This window comes from Gymnodraco acuticeps, unplaced genomic scaffold, assembly GCF_902827175.1.
Source record: "Gymnodraco acuticeps unplaced genomic scaffold, fGymAcu1.1, whole genome shotgun sequence".
Lineage (NCBI taxonomy): Eukaryota > Metazoa > Chordata > Actinopteri > Perciformes > Bathydraconidae > Gymnodraco > Gymnodraco acuticeps.
The window spans coordinates 892,351-904,890 of NW_022992193.1; the positions used below are offsets into that span (position 1 = coordinate 892,351).

The 12,540-nt window shown below is 38.3% G+C and overlaps 1 protein-coding gene across 5 annotated transcripts in view; it reads right to left on the reverse strand.

Annotated features, from left to right (window-relative positions):
- The window catches only part of LOC117539320 (inactive dipeptidyl peptidase 10-like), a 58,896-nt gene that overhangs the window by 34,861 nt on the left and 11,495 nt on the right, over positions 1-12,540 (reverse strand). For 4 of the 5 annotated variants that reach the window (XM_034205450.1, XM_034205448.1, XM_034205449.1 and 1 more), the window contains exons 2-3: positions 3,667-3,781; positions 3,479-3,574 (exon numbers count right to left, since the gene is read on the reverse strand). In XM_034205450.1, coding sequence (XP_034061341.1) covers positions 3,479-3,574; positions 3,667-3,781 — 211 coding nt within the window. Of the gene's footprint in view, positions 1-3,478; positions 3,575-3,666; positions 3,782-7,543; positions 7,679-12,540 lie in introns of those variants that run through there. The other variant, XM_034205447.1, reaches the window with a different exon arrangement.

The window sequence follows — 12,540 nt, forward strand, 5'->3', positions numbered from 1 at the left end:
CTGTAACACCTCCTTCTTATGTAACATGTGAGGAAACTGTAATGAGGAGGTGTTGGCCTGCAGGGAGATCGTTGGGGGGGGGGGGAGAAGGTCAAAGAACTCGAGAGGAAGTAACGTTTCTCCTGCTGTGATGATGAACATGTTTAAAGAGCTTTGAATATACTGCGCAGACACAAGTCCGCCATTTCTTTCCTGCATCTCCAAGGAACGCAGTGCACTTGTGGGAGTGCATAAATAACTATAATTTTTGCCGGTTATTTTAAATAACCAGCTTTATCTTGTAAGTCAATAGAAAAAAAAATTGAAAAGCAACCCAGTCTCCCTAAGAGTCATGATTATACAATTCTGATATATTTTCCAATTATGTTCCACATGTAAAAAAACACTTTGGTGAAAAGGTCAAGGAAAAGATTGTGGATTTGCTTAAATAATAATAATAATAATAATAATAATAATAATAATAAATAACACCTCCTTTCAATTTTTAAGAATGAAATACAAATCTTTCCCTCACCTTAAGTGGATACAAATGTAAACGTTTATATTTCTTTTGTTGCTACAGGCAGAATATTAAAGTAGAAATCAATCACTCAGGGCAAACATTTGATTTGGCAATAAAAAGCGTTTTTAATTATGTTGAATTAAATGCCAACTAAGGTGGAATTGGATCATTTTAAAACAGCATAAATAGTTCTGCAGAATAATTAAATATAAACTTAATTTCTAGCAAACATGTCTTACATTAATTTACTTATGTTTATAAGTAAGTAGCAAAAGAACTGGGTTTTCAGGCGGCTTTACGAGGGATACAAGGTTTGAATTAGTAGTACAGTATGAAAGGACTATTTATTTTTATACAGGTACAATTTTAATTGTAATAGTTCAGCTCATTCAGCGCTCTTTTATAAATGTATCTGTACTGGTTTGCTTCGGATATTTTAATTATTTATTGAATCTTAGTGGACTGGACTGTATAGCGGTGCAAAAGGAGCATCGAGGTTAAAGCTGGGGGTTTTTCTAAGTGACCATTGCACAGCATTATAAATCAGCACTTATTGAGAACATTGGTTTATTATTATTATGTTCTGTACTATGGTCTGTCCCACTGTGGGAGGGTGTTTGACCCCGAGTCACTACAAGCTGCTCCTGATTCACCAAGACACTGCGAGGCCATCTGTGTTGAGACTGCAGATCTGTGTGTGTGTGTGTGTGTGTGTGTGTGTGTGTGTGTGTGTGTGTGTGTGTGTGTGTGTGTGTGTGTGTGTGTGTGTGTGTGTGTGTGTGTGTGTGTGTGTGTGTGTGTGTGTGTGTGTGTGTGTGTGTGTGTGTGTGTGTGTGTGTGTGTGTGTGTGTGTGGTGTGTGTGTGTGTGTGTGTGTGTGTGTGTGTGTGTGTGTGTGTGTGTGTGTGTGTGTGTGTGTGTGTGTGTGTGAAGTGTAGTGAACAATAAAAGAGAAATATATAAAAAACAAAGATTGAGGTCATCCAAAGAGATCAAATAGCTCCTAACTACATATTTGTATTTATATACATATTTCCAATATTAATTGTATTTTAACTATAAATCTAATAATAATAAAGAAAAATCTGAACATATAAACATGAACATATATATGTTCAGATTTGTAAAATGTTTCAAACTTATTTTTATTTTTTATATTTAAATTATTTTAAATGTTTTATTTTTTATATATTTTAGGTTTACTTCAAATATAATCTTTATAGCATAGCAATGTACATACATTTAAATGTGGGTGCAGTTTAAATGATTTGCATTTCAGTTTTTTATGATTATTGTATTTGAATGTCTATTTCATGTTTATTCAATTTAACCATTAACAAAGTGTACTTTCACGCATTACAAACGCAATCATCCAATATTCATATGAAACGTGCATGTGACCCTGAATGCATCATGGATTCCCCAAAGCTGTATCTCCTATAAGATCATTCCTTCACTCGTGCAGACTTCTAGCTGCTCTCTTCATAGACTGTATTCTTGGTGAATAGATGGTTTTAATATCATGTAATGAAAGCTCAGGTGGAGAGATTCTCATGTTCTGCTAGTGCACCTCCCACAATGCTCTGAACCTTTTACCCCAAACATCTTGTGTTTGCTCCCCTGGTAGGAAGAATATGTCCATCTTGAAATGTATCTGGACAATATATGCTTTTTATTAAAGTCATATTTTCACAAGTCAGTGCTGCTTCGCTCTGAAACGACAGACCATTGGAGTTAATTCTGTTCAGAGAAAAAGTTTCCAAACTGTATTTATTTAAATATTTAGCAGCTTTAAAACACCATCTCTATCCAAATCTGACAAAACCTGCTAAAATATCTCAAAAATGTCCCTTTGAGAAGATATAAATACCAAAAACGGTCTCATCATGCTTCCCAAATGTCACCTTGTTACTTCCTTCTCAAAGTCACTGTTTCCCTTCTCCTCTGTTACATCACCATCACTCTCCTCACAATGTTGCGCTGTCCTCTCCTCCTCCTGAGCTCCATCACCTCCGTCTCTGCCTCTCTGCAGACACTTCCTGCATGATGATTCAACTGCCACTTTAACGGGAAAACACCCTGGTATGAAAAACGTATTTTCCTCCGTGAAGCCTCAATGAACAACTTCTTCTCACAATGAACGCGCTCATAAAAGTCCTCATTCAATGCAAGACGATGTCCCTTTGGAGGGTGGGATCAACACATTCTACATCTTGTGAGAGTGGAATTTCATAAGCAACGAAAGCTCACTAAGTGAAAAATACCCAGAATGCACTGCAAGTTATTGGAAAATGAAGCATGAATCTCACTTGTTCTTAACCACAAAAAAGGATCTTCTCTGTCTTTGCTATTTTTGTATCTTCTAGCTGGGTGCTAAATGTTTACAGCTGTTTTAAGGAGCCTGTTGAAAGGGATTCTGGGGAATGTAGTGCAAGCGTCACCACATGCCATACTGTATATTGCTTTCAGGCTTCTCAAATGCTGTCAATTAGCATGTTAGCGGCACTTTAAGTCACTCGGTAACTCTTTTAAGAATTGTTGGCTTTCAACGCCAGATATATGAGTAAATATAGCCAGATGGGCTGGAACTGTCCATGGGGCTGGAACTGTCCATGGGGCTGGAACTGTCCCTTTTCAATGTGAATGTAGCCTGGTTGAGGTGCTGAACATTGAAATGAATTTAGACACTACTGGTGAATTGTGCAACTAATATATCTCAACATAAACTTCCCCAGCAGATTACTACCATTAGGATGATTAGCAGTAGTATCTTAAATGTTACGTTTAAATATGCAAACTAGGCATTTACTTATTAAATATCCTCAGATTTTTGGAGACCAATCTGAATACTTGGGCGTTTTTTGCAATTTTACGACTAAATGTGTAAATGAGGCATTATTAAATGTTACATTTTGGGTGTATCTCCTCCTCACTGGGTGCCCTTTTCTAGTTTTTCTCGTGATATCCGAGGACTCACCGCTGATCCACGTGGCCTCGGGGTTGTGGACGCTGAACTCTGGTTTGTACAGATCCGCCGCAGTCAGCCTGGACTTGTTGTTTCCGGGGAGCTCAGCTAAGAGAAAACAGCGTAAAGTCAGATCCGGTCTATTTCTTACAGCTTTATGACAAACAAGGGAGTGAATAGCAGTAGATTAGCGAGCATACCGGGCGTGAGGACGACCACGGACATGGTGATGAGCGAGCACACGGCCACGATCACCAGCAGAGAGATGGCGATGCCCTTCCAGTTCCTCTCCTGAGGGCTGACATCCACAAACTCCTACACACACACACACACACACACACACACACACACACACACACACACACACACACACACACACACACACACACACACACACACACACACACACACACACACACACACACACACACACACACACACACACACACACACACACACACACACACACACACACACACAAGAAGAATAACTCAGCATTGTTGCTCTGTGAGTCAGCTGTTTGAAAAAAAAAAAAACACTTGTTCCTTTGTGGTTGATGTACTTTTAAGCAAACGTTTAGCATGCAAAGGATGTTAAACATGGCATTAAATCCCTCAAAACTCACCGGGCCGCCACAATTAAATATCGTCCACCACAAATGGATCTCATAAAAAAAAAAAAATCATTATTATTATCCTTTTTTTTTTTATTCTTTTTTTTTTTTGGTGGTCTAATGGATAGAAGGGTGGGCTGATGATCAGAAGGTTGCGAGTTCAAATCCTGCCTGGAACACCACTACTAGTGTGCCCTTGAGTAAGGCACTTAGCCCTCGGTTACTCCAGGGAGAATGTCCCTGTAATAGGTCATTGCAAGTTGCTTTGGAATAAAGGCGTCTGCTAAATGCCTAAATTGTAAATTATATTTTTGGGAGAATAAACCCCACAGATCCTCAACTCCGGTGTGTCTCACTCATTAACAACACAACACAGAGCAACAGCAACGTTGTCTACAGTAGCCATGAACTCACATGTATTTACTTATTTGAGGGGGGGGGGTGGAGGCGTAGGTTAAGGGGCCTTTGGCTTTTCTTGTACGGGGGGGGGTGCAGTGCGGTGCCCCCACAAATAGAATCAAATTCTGTGGGAAACACTGAGCTCTATATAGATAACATTTATGACACGATTATTTAAGGTCAATTTGGACTCAGAAGCAATGACATTTTAGAAAACTCGTATATTCCTACTAAGGGATTAACACCATTTTAAGCTGAAGAGATATTTGCTTGTGTAATTCATTTTTACAATCAATATATATTGACGCATAACTGAAATCCTGTTATACTTCTTCACAGACGGCTCTTTTTGGGTCGCTGGGCATTTTTAAAGATTCTGATAATATGTGAAGAAAAATAACAAATAAGAAAACAGTAAAAAAACATTGTTTTCTATTATCTGAAAAACTGAAATGTTTCGAGGCGATATTTCATGTTTTTATGGTAGATAGAAGGAACACTTGTTAGCAGCCGTCTCCAGGAGCCGCTGCCACATGAATTGATTTTGCAGTCCGGCTCTTATATTGAACCGTGAAAGGAGAAAGTATTTCCACTCATCCTGTCAATACAGAGCGATGATTACCCACCAAAAACACCGTCAGAGTATAAAGCTTTTTGAAAGAAGTCATGACCCTGACTTTTTTTTGTTCATACAGCCTTAGCTGAGCGCTAAGACGTCAACATCTGTAACCTTTTTTTAAACCTGATGACATTTCTGACCCGGGCTACATCATTTCTCCGGACTTTCCACTCTTTAGTCTCAGGATGATGAAACTACCTGCAGATTATTCCAAAAAGTGAAAATGACGCAAGAGAGGGGATTTTGGTTCAACCCCAGGATTTTGCGAGAAACCGAGCGTGGTCGAGGTTTCCAGCAGCGAAACTGCGGGGAATTGAAGTAGGTAGCTGTCACATGGAGTTAAATTCACCATTCTTCAGCGCTTGAGAATAACACAGAGTGATGCATCAAAGGAGACAGTGTGAAGCCTCTCACACACACACACACACACACACTGTCAGATTCACAAGAACCACTCGTTCCCTCTGTTACACTTCCACAGAGAGGTGAGCCAGAAACACATGTTGCAGGATTTGTCATAGTAGAAAAATGCACAAAGAGACGGATATTTCCTGACTTTTTGCTTTGATTGGAAGCCATTTCCAAACAAACAAAACCTAGGAAACCTTGATTTTGTCACTGGATTTCAAATAGTGTGGTTTGTCTGTTTCTCATCAGCATTACAGAAAAGCTACTGCCATGATATTCAGGAAATTGGTGAGATTGTTGTAGCATTTCAATTGGGGAGTGGATGGGTACACACATCATGGTTTAAGTATAGAAGCAGCTTTAGTTATGTTGTCTCTTGTATTGCTTTTGTATCAGTGAGCCATGTGTAAGATAAGACATGCCCTATAGTGTAATTATGACATATAGGAGGAAGAAAGGTGTAGTAATATTAAAAACAATCAAATCCATCTGATTAAGGAAGAAGAATACATTTAAGATTATCACTCAAAATGAGTCCTTTTTTAAAACGTCAAAGTCGACTTTTTTTTTTTTAAACGTCCGTAACTTTTATACATTCTTACCTAACCAAATCTTGTACCATTTCACCCACTCTAAACCCAAAGCACGACATTTTTCTAAGCCTAACCAAGAGGTTTTGTTGCTATTAAATAACCAATTTCTCTTTAACCACATGACATTATTATATATTGTATTTCATTTTGGGAGTTATTGGTATGTTCTTTTGTTCATGTATGCCGGCGGAGGTCTGTGTTCTTCTGGTGCCCTTTCTATTGGCATTTAGTGTTTAATCTGTTCAATCTAAATATAGTGCTATACAGTATTCTGTGTTCTGTCTTCGAAACAGCCTGAATCTTTTTGGTTCCAAAGATACTGAAAATGTAGATTATTACTCTACATTAAGTTCACCATCCTTCTTCCACTACTGATTTCAGTGTCATTATAATAATTGAGATAAGAGCTTCAGATGCTTCCAGAAGAAGGAGGATAAGGAGGAATCTGTTTTAAATAATTGAAGTAGGAAGGGGTTGTGCAAAGAAAGCCCTAACCTGTGTGTGTGTGTGTGTGTGTGTGTGTGTGTGTGTGTGTGTGTGTGTGTGTGTGTGTGTGTGTGTGTGTGTGTGTGTGTGTGTGTGTGTGTGTGGTGTGTGTGTGTGTGTGTGTGTGTGTGTGTGTGTGTGTGTGTGTGTGTGTGTGTGTGTGTGTGTGTGTGTGTGTGTGTGTGTGTGTGATAAGCTACATAAATATGGCTGTCAATGGTCCATGTCAACACAAAAGATGAAGGACGTTCTATTGTACAGCATAAACATCTCCAAACCTGTTTATACCGATGTAACCTACCTCGGTTTAAAAACACTCAGTCTCAACCGTTTGACTGAATATCATGTCTTATAAAAGAGTATTAGACTTGAACATTAAAAACAAAAAAAGGCTCTCTTGAAACTGAGAAAAATATGTACTTAAATACAGAAAAAACAGTAAAGAAGGAGGTAAAAAATAACATTGTCCATTTGCTTAATCAGGAAAAATGGAGAGTTCTAATATTTCTCGGTTGGATTAAACTATGCAACACTGTTGATAAATGTATACTAAACTATTCCATCACTGACAACATAAACAACAACAGCTGATTCCTGAAGGAAGAAACAGCAACTATAGCAAGTAGAAACTACTGAGCTAACTCCTGTTACTCAAGTTATGAAACTCACTCCATTTACAACACATTTACCATGCAGTGTTGGAAAACGCTCCAAATAGTAGTCTCTGTGTAAACTGCGTGCATGGAGCCAGAATTCATCTATAATTAATATGAAAACGCACAAAGCTAGAAAAATGATTTTACTCCACCATTATGTGTATTTGTAATAATCTCCCTATAATGATCACATTATAAGCGATCACCAGCAGCAGCGAAACGCATCTAGTTTCCCCCCAACATGTATCTCCTCACAGCTGAGTAAATAACAATACACGCATTTCGCGGTGTGTGTCGGGATACCTCATCCTGCGACTCCTTCGCCTTCTTCTTGCTTGGGTCTTCTTTAGAAGCAGTCATTGTACCGGAGCCCCGGAGCTTCTCCTCCCGGTAATAACATCCAAACCTGTCCGCGCGTCAATTTAGCAGCACGAGCATGAAGCTGCAATCAGTGCAGCAGGGACTTCACTTCCGGTGCTGACTTTCAAAATAGTCCCATTGTTTTTTTTTGTAAAACAACCTCTTAGTTATTTCTTTAGATGGGAGAAATACTCAGATCTTATATTTGAGTTAAAGTAGAAGTACCAGAGTGTAGGAATACTCTGTTACAGTAAAAGTCCTGCATTCAAAACGTTCCTCAAGTAAAAGTAGAAAAGTATTATCATCTAAATATAGTTAATGTACCAAAAGTAGAAGTAGTCATTGTGCAGATTGGTGCATTTCAGAATAATATATATGATCTGATTATATATTCAGATTATATATTATATTTTCGAAATATGCTTTTATTTTTGTAATCAATGCAAACATCTTGTGTCACTTCATATTTGTCTGTCTACAATGTTTTTAAGCTATAAAAAAACATATACGGAGCTACCTGATTTTCATAAAATGTCATTTGTTATTAAACAAGAAAAGTAATACTTATCCGGTGTCACTTTGTATATTTCAGGATAATTTCAAAAGGTTTACATCGATATAATGCACTACACATTTGACTTCTTATCAGACACCAAACAATCGATTTTTACAAGTCTACAATACTTTGTTGATTACATGTTATTTGTTAGACGCTTTTATCCAAAGCGACTTACATACTCAATACTGTGGACAATCCCCACAGGAGCAATTTGGGGTGAAGTGTCTTTCATGATATTGATGCTTGAAGTTTTACGGATGTAATATGAACACCTACACACAACCCACTGCGCCACACGCCTGATTCCTACAACATTTTTTAATTGACATTTAAAAAACGACAGGCTTTTATTTTGAAAACCAATGTAAACATCCGGTGTTACTGCACACATTTCTAGCTAACTCCAGAAAGTCTATTTTTTCTTCTCTCTACAAATAGAATCATGATTAATGCAGTATCGGCTGTGTCGCTGTCCATGGTGCTGAAACGGTCCTTGTCTCTTTGAATGTAGCCTGCAGGTGCTGAGCACTGAAATGAATGTAGACACTGCAGGAGAATTGGGGAACATGTGCAACTGATATATCTCAGCATACAACTTCCCCAGCAGATTACTTGCATTCGGATTATTCGTTTTTGTATTACAAGTTATCTCAAATGATTAAATATGCAAGTTAGGCATAATCATATTAAATATCCTCACGTTTTTGAACACAAATCTGAATACTGGATAGATATTTGACGCGTCAGAGGCATTATGAAATGTTATATTTTGTGTGGCCTTAGGAGAAATCTACTGACACAAATATCACTAGTTGTTAGAATCACCACCATGTGTATATTATACTTTAATAATACTATTTTTTTTGTGTTATTGTGTTGTACTGTTGGAGGAAGATTTTCATCGTCATAACTACACTGTAGCTATGACTAATAAAAGCCTTGAACCTTTTGTTGTTACACTATTCTGAAAGAAGACATGCTATATAAGCAAATATCTCACTTTAAAGTATAGGCAAGAACTAATAAGGTATTTTAATGAAGTAAAGCCCTGGATTCAAAATGGTCTAACACTGGATTATAATCATTGATGTATTCATCATTTGAATGTTGCTGATGCTGAAGGTGGAGCTCATTTGAATGACTTAATATACTGCTGGGTAGCTTTGTGAATGTCTCCTGGGGATCAATAAAGTTTTACCTTCGTCTATTATAAAACCTCATACTGAAACCATCACATTTTAAGTCCCTTATTAATTAAAGCTGCAACAGGAAATGAACAAATGTGAAATCACTCATTACTTTCGTTTATAATTAAACCAAAATCATGTCTGGGCTTTTAATTAACCCTAAAAAAATGACGATGTACTTGACTTTATATATATATTGTATATATTGATTGTTGTGTTTTGATCTTAATGTGTGCATATGTATACATGTGTCTGTTGATTGATATATAGGATATACATATTTTATATATATTTGTACTTTTGTATTTGGGATTGTAGGAAACGGTATTTCGATCTCTCTGTCTGTACACACAAACTGAAAGATTGACAATAAAGTTGACTTTGACTTTATTACAATTACAAATGCTTAGATCGCCCCATTGACAGGACTTTTAAGAACGACTTGGCCAAACTGTATCCCTGTAAACCCAGTCGTTGTATTTGTATGGCTAAACAACAACAACAACAACAACAACAACAACAACAAAATGAGCCTAAAATGCAAGATCTACGATACCTACTGGTCTTTATAGTATTTGTACAGCAGTGTGATGTTCCCATAGTGAATAACTGCCTGTGTCTTGCACTTTGTGTTATTTTTACCCCGGATGATGTCACTCTACTCCTACAGTATCACTTCGGGGACTTGGGAGCTCTTGTGTGATATCTCGTATAAGAATACGCCGTGGAAATAACTTATAGGATTAAAGCATGTGTGTGTCATTGGAGAGCGGAGCGCGGGAACGAAGCGAGACAATCGAGCAGATCAGTAACCAGCTGGCCTTTCCCGCTGCCAGAGGACTGGGTGCAAACTGATAGGTGTCACACAGAAAGCCCTGTAGACACACACTCTATCCCGAAATAACGACAATAACAGGAGGTGGGGGAATGAAGGAATGAAGAGGGGAGGAGTGGGAGACAAAAGGCAAACCAGCCTGCAGATACACTTCTGGGGACCAATTGTCCCCACAAGGACAGAAATGTGCCCCTAAACCCTGGGAATGAGTCAGCATTCGACTCGATGTTTTTGTTTGGATGGATTAAGGACTGAAGCTTAAGAGATTTTATTGGTTATGTCCTATGATGGAAATGAGTCAGTTCCATTCAGGAATTTATAAGCTTTTTGGCATCTTTAAGAAAAGGGCGTTTATTTATTTTCAAGTGGCAATCACAATAGCTTTCTGTTTTGTTTTGTTTTTGTGGTGTTTATTCCTTAGATTATCTCAAATGTTTGGTTTGCCACGAAGGTCATTTTCTGCAATAATACAAAAGACAAAGGAAAAAAAATCAAAAAACAAAACCTTCCCTAAAAATCTGTTTTAAAATTCTTAATTATTAGCGTACACCTATTCATTTCATCCATAGCTTGCTAGATACACATTTATGAAATGAACCTATTCAAATGATCTGTTGAAATACTGTGTGACATAGTAAAGCCCTGCATTCCAAATTGTAAAAAGTACATTCAGTATTCAGAATAATTTAAGAATCACGAAAGGAACATAAGTGCAGTACACTTATTTATCCCTTCAAAGCCTTTTTATTCACTCTTATTGTAATTGGTTTGCATTCAAGAAGCTTCCAAAATACCTCTTATAGAGAGAGCCTGTTTTTAAATGGAGCTCTTCTGAGTAGAGGGAAGAATAGTATTGAATACACATCGTGACACGTCTAGAAGCCTGTGCGCTTGAAGAAATGTGCAGATGATGGAGACCGGAGGAAACGCTGGAGGTCAACGAGCAGGGAATTACAGCAGAGGGGAAGAAATAAAGAGTATAGAGGGAGGGAGGGGTGGGGGGGGGGGTGAGGATGATGGAAGCTGTGGAGGGGAATATACTCAATGCTTGCGTTGGACTCTGTTCTTCATTAAATATTTAGAGTGTGGAATCAGAGCACACACGGAAATGATCCCTCTCTCTCCGACCTCTGCTGGAATTTTGGAGCTTCACCAGCGTCCCTGAGGAAGAAACCCTGACACCCTATTTTGGCATGCGACATGCATTAGCATTTGTGCATGTTTGCATTGCATATTTGTGCACCTGTTAGAGTTTTTGTGCACACACACTGCTGTTTGACTATGAGCATGCATTCGACCCAATATGCAGGGTTAAAGGTGTGTTTTATTGCCACTGTGAATTGATTTATTGGATTGTCGTAGCGTATTTAGCACCATGTGTATCTCTTTGGTGCTATTACAGCTTTCTTTTATGGCTCCTTTCCCCTTGTAAAATACAAGGTTGTTTTGCACCTCCTCTGGAAATCAAACACAACAACCTGAGGCTGTGTCAAGGCCCTATAACACCAATTTGATTTAGACTGGGACCCTTTTGGCTATTGGAATCCCAGGTGAATCCTATCCAGATGTTATTTTAGTTGTTGTGCAGCCTGTAGCAGAGGCAGCAAGCATGCAACACTTTGTTTGAAACAGTTGAATATCCTCCTCCTCCTATTTTCAAAACCCCTTTGGGTTTAACTCTAGCCCGGGCTGAGGTACACCTGGGAGGACAGGTGAATGTAATTAACCCGCTGTCTGTAGCTCTGTGCTGGAGAGGTTTGGTTGAGAAGATAAAAAAAGGTTCCTAAGTGTGTTATCGACCCTGGCTGATGTGAGGTGAAGTCCTGATAAGAGCCAGTTAAGTTTAGAAGGTAAAGTGCTTCACTGCATGTCACTTAATTAAATACCTTAATGTGTCTTCAGCTGCACGTGATTGTCTTTTACTAAAGTAACTTCTAAAGGGTACTCCTTTCTTTCTTGTTGTGATTCCAGATTTCAGAACAATACTGTCTTCATGCGGTCATTTTGTGCTATTAATAAAGCTGATCATTTCAGGTGTATATCAGTATGTAGTGTCTCTACTTTAAAGAGTCCTCTCCTGCTGATGTTCAGGTGTATATCAGTATGTAGTGTCTCTACTTTAAAGAGTCCTCTCCTGCTGATGTTCAGGTGTATATCAGTATGTAGTGTCTCTACTTTAAAGAGTCCTCTCATGCTGATGTTCAGGTGTATATCAGTATGTAGTGTCTCTACTTTAAAGAGTCCTCTCCTGCTGATGTTCAGGTGTATATCAGTATGTAGTGTCTCTACTTTAAAGAGTCCTCTCCTGCTGATGTTCAGGTGTATATCAGTATGTAGTGTCTCTACTTTAAAGAGTCCT